The 24,033-nt window shown below is 43.7% G+C and overlaps 1 protein-coding gene across 1 annotated transcript in view; it reads right to left on the bottom strand.

The window, feature by feature from the left end:
• Window positions 1–13,439: 13,439 nt before the first annotated feature.
• The window catches only part of si:dkey-34e4.1 (carboxyl-terminal PDZ ligand of neuronal nitric oxide synthase protein), a 167,388-nt gene continuing 156,794 nt past the window's right edge, over window positions 13,440–24,033 (bottom strand). The window contains exon 11 of the mRNA XM_031803071.1: window positions 13,440–16,266. Coding sequence (XP_031658931.1) covers window positions 15,690–16,266 — 577 coding nt within the window. The 3' untranslated portion in view covers window positions 13,440–15,689. The remainder of the gene's footprint in view (window positions 16,267–24,033) is intronic.

The following is a 24,033-nucleotide window of genomic DNA, read 5'->3' as shown; positions in this document are numbered from 1 at the left end:
CAGTGCTGCTTACCTGAGATGCCATCTTTAGGATCCCTCAATACAGCCCAGTGCTGCTTACCTGAGATGCCATCTTTAGGATCCGTCAATACAGCCCAGTGCTGCTTACCTGAGACGCCATCTTTAGGATCCGTCAATACAGCCCAGTGCTGCTTACCTGAGATGCCATCTTTAGGATACGTCAATACAGCCCAGTGCTGCTTACCTGAGATGCCATCTTTAGGATCCGTCAATACAGCCCAGTGCTGCTTACCTGAGATGCCATCTTTTGGATCCGTCAATACAGCCCAGTGCTGCTTACCTGAGATGCCATCTTCATAGGTGTTCGCTTTGACTTCCTTTGTGTTTGAAAAAAGTTGCTTTCAGAACAATTATTTTGATTGAAATAAAAAAGGTTTTGCTCTTGACAAAAAGACACAAATGTACCTCCATAGCACATAACAATTTGCCTGAGAATAACCACACCTTCATACAAACGTGCTACTGTATGCACAATTCTTCATGCACAACTGAAGATGCTGCCATATCCTGCCTGCACTGAGAATGATGATGATAATGATGATAATAATGATGAATGATGACACGTGGAAGAGGGAAAGGAATGAGATGGGAACAGCAATTTGTTGCAAGTTGGGGAGGAGGGCTAATAGCTGAACAATAGACTATTCAATCTTCACTAAAGAATAGTCTAATATCTGAGCTAGGTGTGAGAAATAAAACTCCTATCACAGACCAGATTTTCCCTAACAACCAAGAGGTAGCTTGCTACTCAATGTAATAAAGTAATAACTTTTCAAATAAATTACCTTACAAGTTATGTTGGCTGTCCTTACGAACCACATAGCATATCATTACAGTATGTACCGTTATGTTAGCTAGCTACCTAACGATAGTAGTTATACATCAAACTTGCCAGTAAATGAACTATCTAACTACCCAACGTTTATTGACCTGATTATTCTTGTCAATCTTAGCTTAGCTAAATGGTATAGTTGTTGTGCTTTCTCAATGGACATTCAGGTGCTTTTGTAAATTCGCTCTGGCTATCTATAGGCTGGACAAGAGAATGAGTCAAAATTCACCCAACGCTGAAAAACGGCTTGGCTAAACTGGAACACTAGCGCGAGCCCATAGCAAATGAATGGTATGGAACGTTCGCAGAACATGTTTTGACTGGAGTGATGCTTAGAATTCCATAAAAAAAATGTATCTCCTTTTATTTTACCATTACAATCTGTTTGTCGGACGAAACTGGAAAAAAATGACTTGTGTAGAAAGTCAACATCCGCACCTCGATGGTGGCAACTGTGCTTATGTCTGCGTAATGAAAAAGTAGGGAAAATAAAAACGTATATATCTTGTCTTGCGATCGATGACAAACGAGCTCACTGCCCAGATTTACATAATTTCAAAGAGGAGATTCTCCTGATTAAAATGGTGCCCGTGTTACAGTTTTGCTTCTATCCCTCTCCTCGCCACTACCTGGGCTCGAACCAGGGACCCTCTGCACACATAGACAACAGCCACCCTTGAAGCATCGTTACCCATCGCTCCACAAAAGCCGCGGCACCTTGCAGAGCAAGGGGAACAACTACTTCAAGGTCTCTGAGCGAGTGACGTCACCGATTGAAACGCTATTAACGTGCACCCTGCTAACTAGCTAGCCATTTCACATTGGTTACACCCGACTTGAAAAGAATCCCAAAATACACATTGCGAGATATTTGGCGAAATAGAGAGACATGCCTATTTTTCCCCCATAGGAAACAATGGGAAGACCGCAGAGTTGCAATTATTTTTGTTTACATTTGAACTATAAAACAACGTGAGCACGTCTCATTGCCAACAATAGCGAAGCAGGCATTGTGACTTTGAACATTAAGCTGGGAATAGAACGTTCGGGAAGGGGAGTTGGTGTCACAGTGCTTTATAAAACTAATAGGAGCTGGCAGAGTGAAAAATGCACAAAAATAAGGCCTGCAATTATTTCAAAACGACAGCAAGCAGCTGGAAAATATGGTCATATTATGAAACTGGATTGAACTGTTGTTCCTGTTTTGACTAAATTAATAGAGTGGGTTAGGTCTGCTCTATACCAAATTAGCATACCCCCTGAGTCTCTTCCCTGTTTCACACCTAGTAGTTTGGTGGATGGGACTACCAGCACTCTGCAATCTAGAGGGAAACCAGTGGGTCCGTCTCCTTTATACCATGTCTCTTGTAGGATGACAATGTCTGTATTTCTAATGTATTTGATGAAGTCTGGGTTCCTGCTTTTTAGGCCAAAGCCAGATGACCTCAGACCTTGTATATTACAGGATGAGATAGTAAAAGCTTTGTGTTCCATAGTGTCTAGTGTTGTTTTCGTGTGGTTTAAGCCTGGACCATCACAGTAGGTGTGAGCAGAGCATGTTGAGCATCTGATACAAACCTCTCAGGTTGCAGGATGGGTTTGGGAGGGTGTAATAGTGGGGGTTGGGCCTGTTGCTCTGCTACCAGCCTGGGCATATGTCCTGCTGTCATGTTGAGGTCCTTTCCACGTGGGGCATGGGGTGGGTAGAAGCATAAGTCTGATATGGGGGGGCCTATATAGGGTGTGGCTAGGGTTTGCTTGGGGTGGTCTTAGCTGGTTGGGGTGTGGCTGGTGATGCTGTGGTCTGGGTGTAGGTCCTCTTTGTGTGTGTTCTCTCAGTGCAGGTACTTCGGGAGGGGGTCTTGCAGGTCTGGGACGGTGTCTCGCTGTTCTGTGCGGGGTGTCCGTTGCTCTGTTGTTCCTATGAGGTGCTGAGGCTAAGGTTGAGAGTGATGTCATTCAGGGTCCTGGCAAAAGTTGGGATTGCTGCCTTGTTTCGGTGGACCTGGTTGTAAAGGCTGTTCAAGTCCAGGGTGGAGTGGTGAGCCAGGTAGACATTAGGTTATGAGGAACAGTCTCTTGCATTCACCCACTGTATGGTGGCAGGGTGGAGATAAACACTTCTGCGTTGCGGAAAGTGGAAGAAGCTTTATCAATCACTCCCTTGAGTGCTGTTGAGACACTTTCATGCTGGGCCCTCAGGTGATTTGTGTCCGTGTGAATTATAAATGTGGCTGGGGGAACCTCTCTCTCTCTCTTTACATGCTCTTTACTCACTCTCTCTGATTCATTCCCATGTCTCATGACTATTCTTCAGTCAAGGTCAAAGGGTCGTGAAAACACAGACGGAAAATAAACTATTTAGGAAAAAGAGGCATATTTCTCTTTTACAGTATGTAAGACACTACCATGACACAGTAGAGTACTGTAGATCTTCAGGGTGCGCGTGTGTGCGTGCATGTGCATGCGCATGTGTGTGTGTGTGTAGCCTTAAACCTTGGACCGCACACATCACTTAGAACCCGGACCTTTACCTCTCCTATAACTCTTCTATAACATGGAAAAACATAATTTTTTAAATTCTCTTTTTCTTGACAAGTTCCTGGTGAAATAGAGATAGAAAACAGAGAGAGCAAAAGGCTGCAGGACACAGATTGGTCAGTGAAACTGCTGCCAGAGAAAATATTATGCTTTAATTCCATATTCCATACTTTCTTTACCATCCCATCAATTATCCCATTCAGGAGAGCACTTCAGGATATTTTGCTTTCAACAAAATGATGTTTACCTTAGCGTACACACAATGAAAGTAAAATAAACTCTGCACTTTTCACTCGCTGTACTGCACACCATATTCAGTCAACGAAAACCAAAAATCGTATCGATGCATCGCAGGAGGTTGGGTGTCATAAACAGTGGCAATTCTCACTGTTCAAACTATATTTGTAATGTACTTAAAATACCCACCTCTGTGTGTTTTCTGCTGCAACACAAAACACATTTGAAGTCATTTTCCTAATCCTGCAGTCGGCCCTCTTATCCCACCCTCTCTGTCCGAGACACTTTGAATTCAAATGTGGGCTTTGAATTAGATTGCGTGTAGAACAGCCCTGTAGCTTGAGCAAGCTACAGTAGCTGTGTGTGTGTGTGTGTGTGTGTGTGTGTGTGTGTGTGTGTCTTAGCGTTTAGAAGACTGAGCGTATTGAGCGTGATTAATTGGGTCTGTCGGCCAGTTATTGTGCGGAGCTGCACGGCCAATTTAAAACAGCCTAGGTGGGTCCAGAATGACTCAACACTCAGGTTCACTACTAGAACAAAGTTTAGGAATAGACTGATAGCAAGGGACAGATTGAAAGTAAGGGACAGACTGATAGTAAGGCACAGACTGATAGAAAGGGACAGACTGATAGAAAGGGACAGACTGATAGAAAGGGACAGACTGATTAAGGGACAGACTGATAGAAAGGGACAGACTGATAGAAAGGGACAGACTGATAGAAAGGGACAGACTGATTAAGGGACAGACTGATAGAAAGGGACAGACTGAAAGTAAGGGACAGACGGATAGTAAGGCACAGACTGATAGAAAGGGACAGACTGATAGAAAGGGACAGACTGATAGAAAGGGACAGACTGATAGAAAGGGACAGACTGATTAAGGGACAGACTGATATAAAGGGACAGACTGATAGAAAGGGACATACTGATAGAAAGGGACAGACTGGTAGTAAGGGACAGACTGATAGAAAGGGACAGACTGATAGAAAGGGACAGACTGATAGAAAGGGACAGACTGATAGAAAGGGACAGACTGATAGAAAGGGGCAGACTGATAGAAAGGGACAGACTGATAGAAAGGGACAGACTGATAGAAAGGGACAGACTGATAGTAAGGGACAGACTGATAGAAAGGGACAGACTGATAGTAAGGGACAGACTGATAGAAAAGGACAGACTGATAGTAATGGACAGACTGATAGAAAGGGACAGACTGATAGTAAGTGACGAATATGGAAGAAGTCAAGATGTCATCTCATCATAGTGCCACACCCACTTCCAATTTCACTCAAACTAGGAGTGTATTCGTTATGCTGATTCTGTTGCAAAATGTTTAGTCTGTTGCAAAACATTTTGTAACAGAAACCGTTTACTTCAAACGCTGTTGAGTTCCATTTTTCTCTTAAACGGAAGTTGTAGTTCAGTTGTGTCTCTCTTCAAAAATAATAAGCGTCTGAATGAAGTTGGAAGGAACCCCATGGACTTTAGAGCACAGAAGAATCAACCATTTACGCCTTGTGCTAAATACTTCGCAGACTATTTTGATTGGAATGGGAACGTGTGAAAACCATACAATTAAAATAAACAACAACTTCTGTTTAAGAACCCCAACAGCTTTTTGGTCATCTTGAAGAGCATTTGGTGTATACGGTTTCTGTTGCAAAACATTTTACAACAGACAAAATGTTGTTCAACAGAACCGGCGTATTGAATACACCCCAGGAGTGCGTTTAGTTCGATTTAACTTTTGCTTTGGTATGGAATGGTTGGTACAGAATATGTTTCCCCGAAACGTTTTTGTACGTTCTTGAACAGACTTTGTGGTATGTTTGCTCCGTTTGGTGGGTGTGGTGGGTTTGGTGGGCTGTGGCTTGAAGCAGTGAGTGACCTATTAAAGTGTAGCGGTGCATTTTGAACCCACAACCCAACCCCAACCTGTTTTTCAATTGGTTGTTCAGTACAGCACCGTTTTCCATTTAAACACAGCCTACTGTATACACATCTCAAGGAACCATGGAACCTTGTTGATTACAAGGCAATGCATTTGTTTCTGTTGACTGTTGGTCTTATTCAGTGGTGTAAAGTACTTAAGTAAAAATGCTTGAAAGTACTACTTAAGTAGTTTTGTGGGGTATCTTTGCTTTACTATTTATATTTTGACAACTTTTACTTTACTACATTCCTAAAGAAAATTATGTACTTTTTACTCCATACATTTTCCCTGGCACTCAAAAGTACTCAATACATTTTGAATGCTTAGCAGGACAGAAAATGGTCTAATTCACACACTTATCAAGAGAACATCCCTGGTCATCCCTACTGCCTCTGATCTGGTGGACTCACTAAACACACATGCTTCATTTGCAAATGTTGGAGTGTACCCCTGGCTATCCCAAAAAAGAATAATAATAATGGTGCCTTCTGGTTTGCTTAATGTAAGGAATTTGAAATAATTTATACTTTCACTTTTGATACGTAAGTATAGTTTAGCAATTACATTTACTTTTTATACTTAAGTATATTTAAAAGCAAATATTTTTAGACTTTTACTCAAGTAGAATAATACTGGGTGACTTTCACTTTTACTTGAGTCATTTTCTATTAAGGTATCTTCACATTTACTCAAGTATGACAATTGGGTACTTTATCCACCACTGGTCTTATTAATCATTAATTAATTGACTACTGACGTAAGAGTATTTGAATGACAAATAACAGATAAGTAACTTTCTCATACCTTTTTATTAGATTTTCCCTCATGTTTATTTATACCTGCCAGTAACCTCATGATACCGGTTTGCCAGGTTGTATTTGTCTCGTCTGGATCTGGTTGTCAAGTTCTATTACCTTTCAATGTGAAATCCAGAGTTATGTGCCTTTGATTCTCATTAACCTTTTGTGTTTGCTCTGCAAACGTTGTGGGCGTCTTCGGTGGGCAGCAGGCCGCCACGAGTATCACTTCTCCTCCACTTAACCTCTAGAGAGACATGTAGAGAGGAAATTGTTTTTAACCCCCCGGTTACTGTGTCTCCTACAGGGCCTTGCTTCAGACATGCAGTCAACCTCCCTCTCACTGAGGCTGAGTCTGAAATGCCACCCTATTCCCTACATAGTGCACTACTTTTGACCAGAGCTCTATGGGCCCTAGTCAAATATAGTGCACTATAAAGGGTATAGAGGGCCATTCGGGCTGCAGATTGACTCTGATTCTGAAGTGCTACATGCAGACAGAATTGGCTGAGCCAACCCCATTCTTCTGACCATTCTAAACCTTGTATTATGTGAGGTAGAAAGAGATTAGCGTGAAAGGATGACAAATGCAATTGCAAACCGAATCAAAACAAGTGTGTGTGTGTCCTTGTCTGTGTGCATGTCCTTGTCTGTGTGCATGTCCTTGTCTGTGTGCATGTGCTTGTCTGTGTGCATGTCCTTGTCTGTGTGCATGTCCTTGTCTGTGTGCATGTCCTTGTCTGTGTGCATGTGCTTGTCTGTGTGCATGTCCTTGTCTGTGTGCATGTGCTTGTCTGTGTGCATGTCCTTGTCTGTGTGCATGTCCTTGTCTGTGTGCATGTCCTTGTCTGTGTGCATGTCCTTGTCTGTGTGCATGTGCTTGTCTGTGTGCATGTCCTTGTCTGTGTGCTTGTCCTTGTCTGTGTGCATGTCCTTGTCTGTGTGCATGTCCTTATATGTGTGCATGTCCTTGCCTGTGTGCATGTCCTTGCCTGTGTGCATGTCCTTGTCTGTGTGCATGTCCTTGCCTCAGACAGAGCAACAGAGAGACATTGAGAGATCTATAATAGAAAGGAAAGACAAAACCCATAAGGGAAGAGAGGGAAGAAAGCCGCTCTGAATGGAAACCGTCACTGTCATCAATGGAAAAGGAACAGATGTTTGTAATTTTCTAAATGTTCCTCTGGAGAGTCAAAGGGGACGAGTTCTCACTAACCTTTCATTAGATCCAATTGGACAAACCCATTTTCTTAATATGACTTTCCGAGCTACTATTGGGTAATGGGTGCTGTCAGTCTCCACGGTCCCTCCTCTTACATCTGTGTCCCAAGTGACACCCGATTTCCACTACTTTTGTCCAGAGCACTCATGCTATGGTCAAAAAAGTAGTGCACTATATTGGGAATAGGCTGCCATTTGGGACTCAGGCTGTATGGTTTACTTCTCCTCGCCGCCTGGCTTCCTAATAAAGCCATGAGATAGTGAGTGAAGACTGCTCTGGAGAAACAGGGACTCGCGTGTCTGTTTACATTCTTACTGCAGCAGTGAGAACAGGAAATGAGAATACACAACCCAGTGAGCAAAATTTGTTGGGAGACGTCTTTTCAACCAAAAATACTTATTTTTAACGTTTTGTTTTGGAAGAAAACAAAGTGGAATAAATACAAGGATTTCTTTCAAAAGGTTTGGAAGAAACTTGAAATCTAAATAGTTTTAGTGCAAACGGCCTATAAGAGTTGGTAGTATATCTATTTGGGATTTTGTAAAGATGCTATAACACTTTTATTCGTGTCACAAACATTCTGCCATTCAGACGATAACAGATTAAGAAGAGACAACCTGCTGTCATCATCTATAAACCTGAATGTAGTGGCCATTGTAAACGCCCAACGACTTGTAAACAAATGTGTTATAAATCCTTTATGTAAGCCCATTACACTGAAATGTAATCAAGAAATGTAGTGGTAAACATCTATTGTTAATCCTCCAGTGGGTGTTTCCACAAGACAGCGAATGGGGTGACCTCTGTCTTCACTGTCTGTCTACACAGAAGGATCTATTGGACTCATTCATGCTTCTTTTTCCCAAAACACCTCTGTGATCACTACAGCTTGCCCAGCATTAACCTGGTCCATGGGGTAAACACTACTGACACATGTAAATACTACCTCATTCAGCCTGACTAACCGGTGTCTGTATGTAGCCTCTCTACTTTTATAGCCTCGCTACTGTATATAGCCTGTCTTTTTACTGTTGTTTTATTTCTTTACTTACCTATTGTTCACCTAATACCTTTTTTGCACTATTGGTTAGAGCCTGTAAGTAAACATTTTGCACTATTGGTTAGAGCCTGTAAGTAAACATTTTGCACTATTGGTTAGAGCCTGTAAGTAAACATTTTGCACTATTGGTTAGAGCCTGTAAGTAAACATTTTGCACTATTGGTTAGAGCCTGTAAGTAAACATTTTGCACTATTGGTTAGAGCCTGTAAGTAAACATTTTGCACTATTGGTTAGAGCCTGTAAGTAAACATTTTGCACTATTGGTTAGAGCCTGTAAGTAAACATTTCACTGTAAGGTTGTATTCAGCGCACATGAAAATAAATTGATTTGATAGATCACAGTCTGTAATGAAGGAGGCTCTGACTGTGGTCTGCAACGCTCAATGTCTTGGTATTAAACTGAGCCAAAGGTAGATAGACACATAGTGTTGGACAGATATAAGAAGGACACAGTAGGATATAAGCTTTAAAGGTGTGTGTGTGTGTGTCTGTGTGCATGTGTGTGAGTGAGTGTATGCAGGTGTATATCAGATTGTATATCAGGTGTATATCAGACTCACACACACACATAGACACAGACACTTACGCACGCACTCACACACACAAACATAGACACACACATGCACACACAATAGGGGCATCACTGGATCCTCCAAACTTCCTGTACACGCCTGAGAGCTTATTGGGGTTGTTAGTAGAGGGGAATTCCCAACTTGAAGGCTTCAAACCCCCTGGTCCCCTACAACTTCATGATACTGACCAACTGAGTGGATGGTTAAGCCGCCTATCAGCTACAGATTAGCTCTGTCAATCACAGCTGCCTCCCAGACACAGCCAACCAGCAGGGGGGACACTCAGTGGAGGCGGGCCAGTCTGGTGTGTGACAGTAGAAGATAAATAATGACTAATCTTCAGAGACACGATAGAGAGAGGGAAGGAGAGAGTGATTAGGGAAGGCGAGAGAGAGAATAATGCATGCAGAGGAGAATTAGGACGATTCCCACTTAATATCAAAATCCTGAAAAGAGCAATTAAATTCTACAACTACCTAAAAAGAAGCAATTTGCAAACCTTCCATAACAAACACTGTGACTGACCCAAATTTAAGGAAAGCTATTGAGAGAAGCCGCCGTAGGCAGACCTGGCTCTCAAGAGAAGACAGGCTATTTGCACACTGCCTACAAGATGAGGTGGAAACCGAGCTGCACTTCCTAACCTCCTGCCAAATATATGACCATATTAGAGACACTTTTCCCTCAGATTACACAGATCCACAAAGAATGTGAAAACAAATCCAATCTTGATAAACTCACATATCTATTTGGTGAAAGAACACAGAGCGCGACCACAGCAGCAATATTTGTGACCTTTTGCCACAAGAAAAGGGTAAATACAACTGTTTATTTATTCTCCCTTTCATACTTCAACTATTTGCACATTGTTACAACACTGTACATAGCCAATACTATAACATTTGTGAGTGTACTCTTCACTGTTAAGTTCTGATTGTTTATTGTCTATTCTTTTGTTTATTGTCTATTCCACGTGCTTTGGCAATGTAAACCTGGTTCCCATGCCAATAAAGCCTTTTGAATTGAAATTGAAGTGAGAGAGAGAAAAGAGAGAATAAACGAGAGAGAGAAAACACACCAACTTAATATGCAGAACATGTCAGTTCAAATACAAAGTTTCTAGTACTGTAGTTACAGACAGAGAGAGAGAGAACAGGCTGTTGATGCCTCTTAAGGCAGCCCCCTGCACCTGCATCTGATTCAGAGGGGTTGGGTTAAATGCGGAAGACACATTTCAGTTGAAGGCATTCAGTTGTACAACTGACTAGGTATCCCCCTTTCCCTTTCCTTTCCCAACCAATCAGACAACTAGAAGAGAGAAAAGGCAGCGAGAGGGAAAAAGGGATAAGAGAGAAAGAGAGGGGCGAGAGAGAGAGAGAGAGAGAGAGAGAAAGAGAGGGGCGAGGTTAGAGAGAGAGAAAGAGAGGGGGGTGAGAGAGAGAGAGAGAGAGAGAGAGAGAGAGAGAGAGAGAGAGAGAGAGAGAGAGAGAGAGAAAGGGGCGAGGTTAGAGAGAGAGAGAGAGCGATAAAGAGAGGGGCGAGAGAGAGAGAGATAGAGAGAGAGGGGCAAAAGAGAGAGAGAGAGAGAGAGAGAGAGAGAGAGAGAGAGAGAGAGAGAGAGAGAGAGAGAGAGAGAAATGGAGAGGGGGCTAAGAGAGAAAGAGAGGGGGGAGAGAAGGAGAGAGGGGATACGAGAGAATGAGAGAGAGAGAGGGAGAAAGGGATAAGAGGAAGAGAGAGAGAAGGGAAAGAGAGGGGGGAGAGAGAAAAAGAGAGTAGAGTGAGAGAAAGAGGGGGAGAAAGGGAGATAAGAGCAAAAGACTGGGGGGAGATGAGAGAGAACAGAGTTAGGCTTGGGTGATGTACCGTTTATACCCTATACCAGGGTATTTCGGCTGCGGGGGTGTGTGCTACGCCACTGCTCAAATAAATGGTATGCAGCTCAGGGCTCCAGCTTTGGATTTGGTTTGCTAACTTGCTAGCTAAGTGGCTAGATGTCAAGATCAAGCTTACTGGTGCCAGCAGAGACATTCAATCCCCTCCTGGATCAAGATTCCTGTTGCCTAAATTGTTTGGTAATTGTATTTTTTTATAGCACCCCTTGTGTGCGTGTATATTCAGTAATATCATATGTCGGTACGGTATGACGGTATAAAAACCTGCATATCGCGCCAGCTTAAACAGAGCTGCTGTGTCTAATTGGCCTGTGATTGTGTTGTGGCCCTACGGACTGAGACGCTACGAGTCATTACCCCTCGCCCAGTCTCTGCTGTCTCACTTCATTTAATAGAGCCTGGAAGAAGGCTTGTGTTTGAGTGAAGCCTGGAACTACGTTAAAAACCTCTGTCTGAGTACTTGTTCTATTATATATTTTCCTCAGCACTCTGCACTCAGCTCTGCACTCAGCACTCTGCCATTTGTCTGTTTCTTAAGGCCCTCTCACCAGTATGTGAATCGCGCATAAAGTATAGACCACATCAGAATGTTGTCACAATAGCAAGCAAATTTAGTTCCGGGTATGATTAAGTGCATGGCTGTGCTCTGTATTTACAGAGCAATCACATAATATAGTTGACAGTACAGTAAAGAACCAGCCAAATGAACTTAAGTTATATCGCAACTATATTTTTTCCTCAGTACAGGCGATGTATGGTAGACCTGTTCATCAGTGGTGGTGTTTCTTGAGGCCTGACGCCTTGGGAAGAACATTCAAACCTTTGTCTAAATAGGTTAGCTATTCATTCAGTGGCTGTATCTCAATGTACATCACGAAGGTACACCACGACTTAGAATTCATGATGCTCTTCTGTGAATCAACCCATGGGTAAAATTACCCAAAAAGTTCATTTACAGAATTCCAAATGTCAGGGGGAAGAGGCTGCTTCAAATATCAACCATCCATTACGTATGGGTACCTTTGTTTTGTGTGTCAATGTTATTTTCCTGTTTGAAAATACAACAGCTTAATGACTGTTCCTCTCTCTATACATATTGTTTTGTACTTGTTCTCCCAGATTTTGTGATAGCCAATTGGTAGTTACAGTTTTGTCCCATCTGTCACGTTCTGACCTTAGTTCCTTTGTTATGTTTCTTGTTTAGGTTGGTCAGGGTGTGAGTTGGGGTGGGCAGTCTATGTGTTGTTCTAGTTTTGGTTTTCTATGTGTTTGGCCTGGTATGGTTCTCAATCAGAGGCAGCTGTCAATCGTTGTTCTGATTGTTATTTTTGTTTTAGTGTTCTGAGTTATAAATAAATATAATGAACACTTTCCACGCTGCGCATTGGTCCGATCCTTGCGACTCCTCGTCAGAAGAAGAGGATGAGCGTTACACCATCGCTGCAACTCCAGTACGGACTCGGGAGAGGCAAAGGTCAGGAGCCATGTGTCCTCCGAAACACAACCCAACCAAGCCTCACTACTTCTTTACACACTGCTCGCTTAACCCGAAAGCCAGCCGCACCAATGTGTCAGAGGAAACAACTGGCGACTGTGTCAGCAGGACAAAGACATCCCTGCCGGCCAAACCCCCCCTAACCCAGACGAGACTGGGCCAATTGTGCACCGCCTCATGGCCAGCTGCAACACAGCCCGGGATCGAACCCGGGTCTGTAGCGACGTCTCAAGCACTGCGATGCAGTGCCTTATACCACGATGCAGTGCCTTATACCGCAATGCAGTGCCTTACACCGCGATGCAGTGCCTTATACCGCGATGCAGTGCCTTATACCGCTGCGCCACTCGGGAGGCCACATTACCCATATTTTAATGTATGTCATTTATGTGAAATTAAAGTCATACATTGACTCTTTCTATGTGTCTCTGCTTGTCCCTCAGTTCCCTTCTGAAAGTCCTGTCTTCATGACTCTGTTTATGCTGTATATATAAACTTCATTAACGACCGCATCCCAAATGGCACCCCACTACCCCCAAGTGCACTATAGAGGTTATAAGGGGCTATTTGGAACGCTATATATGTGTAGTTGAGAATCTAAGAGACCAAACAAACCCTATTTTGAACGAGGAACTAGAGTCCTTCAAGAGAAACAACAGGTGAATACAGCAGTTGTTCAACTCGTCTTTTATTCATTCATTCCTTTGTTATTGCTGTGTCTTTCTCTCCTTCAAAGTGTTGGAAAGAAAAGCCACCCTCTTCAGCTCCTCCGATTCCTTCTTGCCAATCACCAGTCAACACCTGTACTGCCGTCCAATCATATCTCTCCTTAACCACCTCGTCATCACCGCAACCTGACATCCAGAATAAGCCTACATTTAGAGTAGGTACTATTGTTCAATTCATTTTAAGTCGTCAGTTTAACTCAATCTCATTATCTCACTCTCATAAGGCCAGGAGTTGTTCTTGACCATGTGACCTAACCAGAAATAAAGCCCTAGACTAGTCATGCATATAAATATATCTGTTATTGTTGTAGTTGTCATACAGAAAGCCTGTGTAAGTATGGAGATGAGACAATCGCCATGTTTCTCACCATGAGACCATGTTTACAGACAATTACTGAACTAACCCTGTTATTAACCTGTTATGACACTTTTTCCTATCTCTCGCTTCCTCCCATTCCCCAAATGAACAAACACTCAGCAGCAATGTCACGATCTCCTTCATTTAAACTGAGACCCAAACTCTCAGGCTTAGCAAAAATACCCTGTCATTCAGAACTTCAGAGAGATAGATAGATAAATAGAGAAAGTGAAATAGAGAGAGAGATCGAATTCATCAGTGAGTTTGTCTTTTCTCCTGACGCCTCTCGCTGATTCCCAATTATCGTTCCACTCTGTAGGTCTTCTGATCAAAGCTAAAAATCCCTGAAAACCTTTTGCCATTAAGAGGGGCTATTACACCTTTCATGCCTCACCATTCATCTAATAACACCATTCCACTTGGAACCATATGTTAGGTTTCACTGCTGATCAGACCATTTGCCAGCTTTTCAGATCAGAGCTGTTTCAGCCTATCATGTTGGCTCTTCTAGCCCTAAAACCAACATTCAGCCAATCAAGTTGGCTCTTCTAGCCCTAAAACAAACATTCAGCCAATCACGTTGCCTCTTCTAGCCCTAAAACCAACATTCAGCCAATCAAGTTGGCTCTTCTAGCCCTAAAACCAACATTCAGCCAATCATGTTGCCTCTTCTAGCCTTAAAACCAACATTCAGCCAATCACGTTGCCTCTTCTAGCCCTAAAACCAACATTCAGCCAATCACGTTGCCTCTTCTAGCCCTAAAACCAACATTGAGTATGAGTGTGAGTGACCAAACACATCATCAAACTACCACACTGTGAGTATGAGTGACCAAACACACATCATCAAACTACCACACTGTGAGTATGAGTGACCAAACACACATCATCAAACTACCACACTGTGAGTATGAGTGTGAGTGACCAAACACACATCATCAAACTACCACACTGTGAGTATGAGTGACCAAACACACATCATCAAACTACCACACTGTGAGTATGAGCGTGAGTGACCAAACACACATCATCAAACTACCACACTGTGAGTATGAGTGTGAGTGACCAAACACATCATCAAACTACCGCACTGTGAGTATGAGTGACCAAACACATCATCAAACTACCACACTGTGAGTATGAGTGACCAAACACATCATCAAACTACCGCACTGTGAGTATGAGTGTGAGTGACCAAACACACATCATCAAACTACCACACTGTGAGTATGAGTGTGAGTGACCAAACACACAAACACAGTTCCATCACCACTTCTCTTCCATTCGCTGTTCCTTTTCTATCACTTCCCTGTTCCTTTCTTCATAACTCTTCATAGTCTGATGTCTGAGAGAGGGCAGCTGTTCTCAACGCCACAGCACTTTACATCCAACGTTCTCATAACGTTCCCACAACATTCCTACAGTATGTCACTTTGACTTCCGTAACGCTTGGTGTTGAACACCCTGTAAATGAGTTGAGAGTATGTAATGAAATATATTTAAAGCATCTTGACTTCTAACTTGTCACTGACACTATAGGCTACATTAACAGTGAAAGACTTCTGCTACATGATTATTCTCAATTCTCTACTTATTTACTAATAACAAATAAAATCATTATTCTCTATAAAAATACTAGGATCTGTCCTAGGATCTGTGGCAATAATTGATAGAATAATAGATCATTTTATGTTCCTTTTCTGTGAATGTGTTGAAATATGTTCAGGTCATGCACAATTCTGTCCAGCTGTGTGTTGTGAAAGGACAGAAAAACTAGTCTTGAAATCCAGCTCACTCAACATTTTAGGAATATGGACCGAATGAGGCCTACAAAACACTATTGCATTTCAGAGTGCGTTATAAGCTCTGATAACAGTCTGTGTCAGTCATTTTATTGTGTGGTGTCTGTTGCAGCATCAGTGTCAGTCAGCTAGGAGCCCCCAGCCCCAGAGGCCTCTAATGAAGTCACGGCCTGTAGTAGCTCTCCCAGCCCCTTCCTAGCTCCGTTGTGGGACACTGGAGTCCTCAGGGCTGCTGTCCAGCAACTCATCCTCTGAGAAGCTGATGTGCAGACAGGTGTCATTGATGGGGGAGGAGAAGGGGAGCGTGTGTTCGTAGCTGTCCTCGTGTGTGCCTGGGGTGGTGGTGACGCATGACAGGGGCGCAGTTTCCCCCTTCATGTCTTCTAGGGGGCTGCCACAGCCGCTAGAGGCAGTCAGGAACGCCCCCATGTCCCCAAACGGGTCCTCTTCGTCGTGGAGGGGCGAGAGATGCGATTTAGTCTCGGAGCGGACGCCGGAATCCTCGCTAGCTGAGCCGCACGAGCCGCTCTCGCCGCCTCCGTTGCTGAGCTGGTGGAAGTCTCCTGAGAGTCCAGAAGAGAGGGAGCAGGGCGTGATGTCTGGGAAGGACAGGCTCTCGCTCCGGCTCGGAACGCCACCATTCCCGTCTACTTGTGTGGTCAGGGGCATGGTCAGAGGGTTGAACTCCAACCCCGGAGAGACAGTTCGGCTGGCTCGCTTACGGTTGAAGGACGGGGGAGGCGGGTCCAATTTAGGGATGATCTGTTTAAACCTGTCAATCAGAAAAGAGAGTTGGATTTAATCGAAGGTCACATCTCAAATGACACCATATTCTCCATGTAGTGCCCTACTGTGATGAACTACTTTAGACCAGAGCTGTGTAGACCAGAGCTGTGTAAACCTGGCGATTTAAGGGCGCCGAGGGGCACCCCACTCTGTTCCCTATAGTGCACTACTTTTGACAAGTAGTGCACTATATGGGGGTATTAGGGTGTCATTTGAAATGCAGGCTAAGTGAAATATGCGTCTTATATTCCTCAAAATGTCAAATAGTGTCAATAACATGAGCTACTGCTCTTAATGTAAATGTAGTGAATAGTGAGTGTTTTCTCTATAACATGCAGGGGCATTTAAAAGGGAAATAAGCCTAGCTGTTTACATTTTCACAGTGACACTTCCATTCTTTAAACCAAATGCACTTTGAGGTAAGCCGCTGCCCGATGGGAGCTGTGTGTGTATGTGTTTGGTGAGAGCAGTCTTGGCACTTATCTTGGTCCCACAGCTCCCCTGTTGGGAGGAAGAGGGGAAGAGAAAGAGAGAGAGAGAAAGTGAGAGATGAGAGAGAAAGGGAGCTGCAGGCTTTCCTCTCCTCTATCGACAGCACCAAACACACACTATAAATAGCTGCATTGCAGTCTCCCTGTTTAGACCACAGAAAACCCATGGTGGTTATACCACACACACACACAAACACAAACACTATGCAGTACCAGTCAAACGTTTGAAAACACCTACTCATTGAAGGGTTTTTCTGTATTTGTACTATTTTCTACATTGTAGAATAATAGTGAAGACATCAAAACTATGAAATAACACATATGGAATCATGTAATAAACAAAAAAGTGTTAAAACAAATCCAAATATATTTTATATTCTTCAAAGTAGCCACCCTTTGCATTGATCACAGCTTTGCAGACCCTTGGCATTCTCTCAACCAGCTTTACCTGGAATGCTTTTCCAACAGTCTTGAAGGAGTTCCCACATACAGTATGCTGAGTACTGGTAACTCTAATGAACTTATCCTCTGCAGCAGAGGTAACTCTGGGTCTTCCTTTCCTGTGGCAGTCCTCATGAAAGCCAGTTTCATCATAGCGTTGTCACATGGTATGATGCTGGAGAGATGAAGCAGGTACGGGGAGTCAAACATTTAATAAAGAACGGACATGGAACGAGACAGGAACAACGTCAGCAAAGTAAGAATACAGACAAAGACAATGAATGCAGCAGCGCGGAACAGAACTGGGGAACTGACAAATATAGGGGAGTTAATAACAGGTGATGAGTGAGCCCAGGTGAGTCCAATATCGCTGATGCGTGTGACGAGGGAAGGCAGGTGTACGTAATGGATGGCAGGAGTGCGTGATGCAGGGCAGCCTGGCACCCATAAACGCCGGGGGGGGGGGGGGGGGGGGAGCAGACGTGACAAGCGCTTGATGGTTTTTGCGACTGCACCTGAAGAAACTTTCAAAGTTCTTGATTTTCCGGATTGACTGACCTTCATGTTTTAAAGTAATGATGGACTGTCATTTATCTTTGCTTAGTTGAGCTGTTTTTGACATAATATGGACTATATTCTGTATACCAACCTTACCTTGTTACAACACAACTGATTGGCTCAAACACATTAAAAAGGAAATAATTCCAATAATTCCAATAATTAACTTTTAACAAGGCATACCTGTTAATTGAAATGCATTCCAGGTGACTACCTCATGAAGCTGGTTGAGAGAATACTAAGAGCAAAGGGTGGCTACTTTGAAGAATCTCAAATATAACATATCTTTTAATTTGTTTAACACTATTTTTGTTACTACTTGATTCCATAATTTTGATGTCTTCACTATTATTCTACAATGTAGAAAAACCCTGGAATGAGTAGGTGTGTCCAAACTTTTGACTGGTACTGTATATACAAAAGTATGTGGACAGCCCTTCAAATAAGTGGATTCGGCTATTTCAGCCATACCTGGTACTGACAGGTGTATAAAATGGAACACACAGCCATGTAATCTCCATAGACAAACATTGGCAGTAGAATGGCCTTACAGAAGAGCTCAGTGACTTTCAACGTGGCACCGTCATAGGTTGACGGCTTTCCAACAAGTCAGTTTGTCAAATTTTTGCCCTGCTAGAGCTGCTGCTGCTGTTATTGTGAAGTGGAAAATTCAAGGATCAACAACGGCTCAGCATCGTGGTAGGCCACACAAGCTCACAAACACGACCGCAGAGTGTTGAAGTGTGTAGCGAGTAAAAATCATCTGTCCTCGGTTGCAACACTCACTACTGAGTTCCAAACTGCCTCTGGAATCAACGTCAGCACTAGAAGTGTTCGTCGGGAGCTTCATGATATGGGTTTCCATGGCCAAGCGTTGGCTGGAGTGGTGTAAAGCTCGCCGCCATTGGACTCTGGAGCAGTGGAAACGCGTTCTCTGGAGTGATGAATCTCAGTCTGACGGACTAATCTTGGTTTTGGAGAATAGCAGGAGAACGCTACCTGACCGAATGCATAGTTCCAACTGTAAACTTTGGTGAAGGAGGAATAATGGTCTGGGGCTGTTCTTCATGATCCAAGCCCCTTAGTTCCAGTGAAGGGAATTCTTAATGCTACATCAGACAAAGAAATTCTAGACGATTCTGTGCTTCCAACTTTGTGGTAACAGTTTGGGGAAGGCCCTTTCCTGCTTCAGCATGACAATTCCCCCGTGCACAAAGCGAGGTCCATACAGAAATTGTTTGTCGAGATCAGTGTGGAAGAACTTGACTGGCCTGCACAGAGCCCTGACCTCAACCCCATCGAACACCTTTGGGATGAATTGGAACGCTGACTGCAAGCCAGGTCTAATCGCCCAACATCAGTGTCTGACCTCACTAATGCTCTTGTTGCTGAATGGAAGCAAGTCCCCGCAGCAATGTTCCAACATCTAGTGGAAAGGATTCCCAGAAGAGTGAAGGCTGTTATATCAGCAAAGGGGATCAACATATTAATGCCCATGATTTTGGAATTAGATGTTGATGAGCAGGTGTCCACATACTTTTGGTCAGTAGTGTACATCTGTAAACACAGCCAAACACGTGTGCGCACAAGCCCAATTTTTCAGTTTTTGATTTGTTAAAAAAGTTAAAAATATCCAATAAATGTCGTTCCACTTCATGATTGTGTCCCACTTGTTGTTGATTCTTCACAAAAAAATACAGTTTTATATCTTTATGTTTTAAGCCTGAAATGTGGCAAAAGGTCGCAAAGTTCAAGGGGGCCGAATACTTTCGCAAGGCACTGTATATAAAGCTTATAACAGGTTTACAAAGGCTTCATTAAGCCTTTCATGTTGTTGCCTGTTAAAGGTGACACTGGCTGGTTCCTAAGTGTGTAGTTATTGTGTTGTATGTAGCCTGGTTTATAGTTGTGTGATGTGTAGTTATTGAGTTGTATGTAGCCTGGTTTCTAGTTGTGTGATGTGTAGTTATTGCGTTGTATGTAGCCTGGTTTCTAGTTGTGTGATGTGTAGTTATTGAGTTGTATGTAGCCTGGTTTCTAGTTGTGTGATGTGTAGTTATTGAGTTGTATGTAGCCTGGTTTCTAGTTGTGCGATGTGTAGTTATTGAGTTGTATGTAGCCTGGTTTCTAGTTGTGTGATGTGTAGTTATTGAGTTGTATGTAGCCTGGTTTCTAGTTGTGTGATGTGTAGTTATTGAGTTGTATGTAGCCTGGTTTCTAGTTGTGTGATGTGTAGTTATTGAGTTGTATGTAGCCTGGTTTCTAGTTGTGTGATGTGTAGTTATTGAGTTGTATGTAGCCTGGTTTCTAGTTGTGTGATGTGTAGTTATTGAGTTGTATGTAGCCTGGTTTCTAGTTGTGTGATGTGTAGTTATTGAGTTTTATGTAGCCTGGTTTCTAGTTGTGTGATGTGTAGTTATTGAGTTTTATGTAGCCTGGTTTCTAGTTGTGTGATGTGTAGTTATTGAGTTGTATGTAGCCTGGTTTCTAGTTGTGTGATGTGTAGTTATTGAGTTGTATGTAGCCTGGTTTCTAGTTGTGTGATGTGTAGTTATTCAGTTGTATGTAGCCTGGTCTTTAGTTGTAGTTATAGAATGGTGTATGATGTGTAGTTATGTAGTTTTATGTAGCCTGGTCTCTAGTTGTGTGATGTGTAGTTATGTAGTTGTATGTCGCCTGGTCTCTAGTTGTAGTTATAGAATGGTGTGTGAAGTGTGGTATTAGACACAGTAGGAGCGAGGGGGTAATAAACAGTATTTTACAGTGAGTCTGACTGAGTGGTTGAATCTCTAGCTAGCAGCTCCCCAGACAGTCTGTGTGATTTCCATATGTTTGACTCAGCACTTCTGTCCTGTCTGCTGTCTGGGCTTCCATACACCTCCCTCCCAGTGCTACCACTCCTCTATTTCTCTTTCCCCCTCCTCCCCTCTCTCTCCCCCCCTCACTCCTCCTCTCCCTCCTCTCTTTCACCCTCCTCCCCCCCTCACTCCTCCTCTCCCTCCTCTCTTTCACCCTCCTCCCCCTCTCTCTCCCTCCCTCACTCCTCCTCTCTCTACCACTCTCTTTCTCTTTCCTCCTCCTCCCCTCTCTCTCCCTCCCTCACTCCTCCTCTCTCTAGCTCTTTCTCCTTCTCCTCCTCTCAATTCAATTCAATGTAAGGGCTTTATTAGCATGAGAAACATGTGTTAATGCCAAAGCAAGTGAAGTAGATACAACAAATAAAGTGAAATAAAAATGAAAACTTAACAGTAAACATTAAACAAACAGAAGCTCAAAAAGAATAAAGACATTTTATGTCTATATGCAGTGTTTTAACGATGTATAAAAAGGAAAATAAATCAACATAAATATGGGTTGTATTTACAATAGTGTTCTTCACTGGTTGCCCTTTTCTTGTGGAAACAGATCACAAATATTGCTGCTGTGATGGCAAACTGTGGTATTTCACGGTGGTCTTTCTTAATAGCAAGGCTATAGTACATAGTCAAAGCTTTCCTTAATTCCAGGTAAGTCACAGTGGTCAGGTATTCTGCCCCTGTGTACTCTCTGTTAAGGGCCAAATAGCATTCTAGTTTGCTCAGTTTTCTTTGTTAATTCTTTCCAATGTGTCAGGTAATTATCTTTTTGTTTTCTCATGATTTGGTTGGGTCAAATTGTGTTGCTGTCCTGGGGCTCTGTGGGGTCTCTTTGTGTTTGTTGACAGAGCCCCAGGACCAGCTTGCTTAGGGGACTCTTCTCCAGATTCATCTCTCTGTAGGTGATGGCTTTGTTATGGAAGGTTTGGGAATCGCTTCCTTTTAGGTGGTTGTAGAATTTAACGTCTCTTTTCTGGATTTTTGATCATTAGTGGGTATTGGCCTAATTCTGCTCTGCATGAATTATTTTGTGTTTTGTGAATTATTGGTTGGTGAGCAGACCTCAGACCTCACAACCATACAGGGCATTGGGTTCTATAACTGATTCAAGTATTTTTTGCCAGATCCTAAATGGTATGTCGAATTTGATGTTCCTTTTGATGGCATAGAAGACCCTTCCTGCCTTGTCTCTCAGCTCGTTCACAGCTTTGTGGAAGTTACCTGTGGCGCTGACGTTTAGGCCGAGGTATGTATCGTTTTTTGTGTGCTCTAGGGCAACGGTGTCTAGAAGGAATTTGTATATGTGGTCCTGGCAACTGGACCTTTTTTGGAACACCATTCATTTTGTCTTACTGAGATTTACTGTCAGGGCCCACTCTCTACCTCTCTCTTACTACTTGCCTCCACTCTACCTCTCTCTTTCTACTTGCCTCCTCTCTCTGCCTCACTCTTTCTACTTGCCTCCTCTCTCTGCCTCGCTCTTTCTACTTGCCTCCTCTCTCTGCCTCGCTCTTTCTACTTGCCTCCTCTCTCTGCCTCGCTCTTTCTACTTGCCTCCTCTCTCTGCCTCGCTCTTTCTACTTGCCTCCTCTCTCTGCCTCGCTCTTTCTACTTGCCTCCTCTCTCTACCTCTCTCTTTCTACTTGCCTCCTCTCTCTGCCTCTCTCTTTCTACCTGCCTCCTCTCTCTGCCTCGCTCTTTCTACTTGCCTCCTCTCTCTGCCTCGGTCTTTCTACTTGCCTCCTCTCTCTGCCTCGCTCTTTCTACTTGCCTCCTCTCTCTGCCTCGCTCTTTCTACTTGCCTCCTCTCTCTGCCTCGCTCTTTCTACTTGCCTCCTCTCTCTGCCTCGCTCTTTCTACTTGCCTCCTCTCTCTACCTCTCTCTTTCTACTTGCCTCCTCTCTCTGCCTCTCTCTTTCTACTTGCCTCCTCTCTCTGCCTCGCTCTTTCTACTTGCCTCCTCTCTCTGCCTCAGTCTCCTTCCCCCTCCTTTCGCTGCCTATCTGTCTCCTTCCCCCTCCTATCTCTGTCTGATTCCCCTCCTCCCCCTCTCTGTCTCCCTCTCGTTCTCCTTCTCTCCCTTACCCATCTATTTCCCTCTCTCTTTACCCCACTCTCCCTCTCTGTCCTTCTCTCTCTTCCCTTACCCCTCTCTCCCGCTCTACCCCTCTCTCTCTGCCCCTTCACTCATGCCCCCTCTCTCTTTCACTATCCCCTTTTCTCTCTTTTGCCTGCTCTTTCAGTCTCTTGTTCTCTCTACCTCCTCCCTCGGTTTTATTCATCTCTATCTTGTCCTCACATGCATATCTTTCTCCCTAGCTCTGCTTCCCTGCCTTCAACTCCCTCCACCTTTCTCTATCTCCCTCCTTCTGTCTCGGCCTCCTGACTCTCCTTCCTTCTGTTAATCTCTATCCCTCCTCTCCCTCTGTTCATCTCTATCCCTCCTCTCCCTCTGTTCATCACTATCCCTCCTCTCCCTCTGTTCATCACTATCCCTCCTCTCCCTCTGTTCATCACTATCCCTCCTCTTCCTCTGTTCATCACTATCCCTCCTCTCCCTCTGTTCATCTCTATCCATCCTCTCCCTCTGTTCATCACTATCCCTCATCTTCCTCTGTTCATCACTATCCCTCCTCTCCCTCTGTTCATCACTATCCCCCCTCTTCCTCTGTTCATCACTATCCCTCCTCTTCCTCTGTTCATCACTATCCCTCCTCTCCTTCTGTTCATCTCTATCCCTCCTCTCCCTCTGTTCATCTCTATCCCTCCTCTCCCTCTGTTCATCACTATCCCTCCTATTCCTCTGTTCATCACTATCCCTCCTCTTCCTCTGTTCATCACTATCCCTCCTCTCCCTCTGTTCATCTCTATCCATCCTCTTCCTCTGTTCATCACTATCCCTCATCTCCCTCTGTTCATCTCTATCCCTCCTCTCCCTCTGTTCATCACTATCCCTCCTCTTCCTCTGTTCATCACTATCCCTCCTCTTCCTCTGTTCATCACTATCCCTCCTCTCCCTCTGTTCATCACTATCCCTCCTCTCCCTCTGTTCATCTCTATCCCTCCTCTCCCCCTGTTCATCTCTATCCCTCCTCTCCCTATGTTCATCTCTATCAGTTACTCTCTGAATGTGCATTCTCTTCCAATCTGTCACCCCTACCTCCACGCTGACTGGAAGACTTAATTTAATGAGGTGACAAACATACCAAGGTCTCCCTACTCCTCCCTACCCCAGGAGCCATTACTCTGGATGGCAGTAAGGTCTCCCTACTCCTCCCTACACCTGGAGCCATTACTCTGGATGGCAGTAAGGCAGTAAGGTCTCCCTACTCCTCCCTACCCCTGGAGACATTACTCTGGATGGCAGTAAGGCAGTAAGGTCTCCCTACTCCTCCCTACCCCTGGAGA

This window comes from Oncorhynchus kisutch, linkage group LG23, assembly GCF_002021735.2.
Source record: "Oncorhynchus kisutch isolate 150728-3 linkage group LG23, Okis_V2, whole genome shotgun sequence".
NCBI lineage: Eukaryota > Metazoa > Chordata > Actinopteri > Salmoniformes > Salmonidae > Oncorhynchus > Oncorhynchus kisutch.
This window is presented reverse-complemented; position numbering and strand designations above follow the sequence as displayed.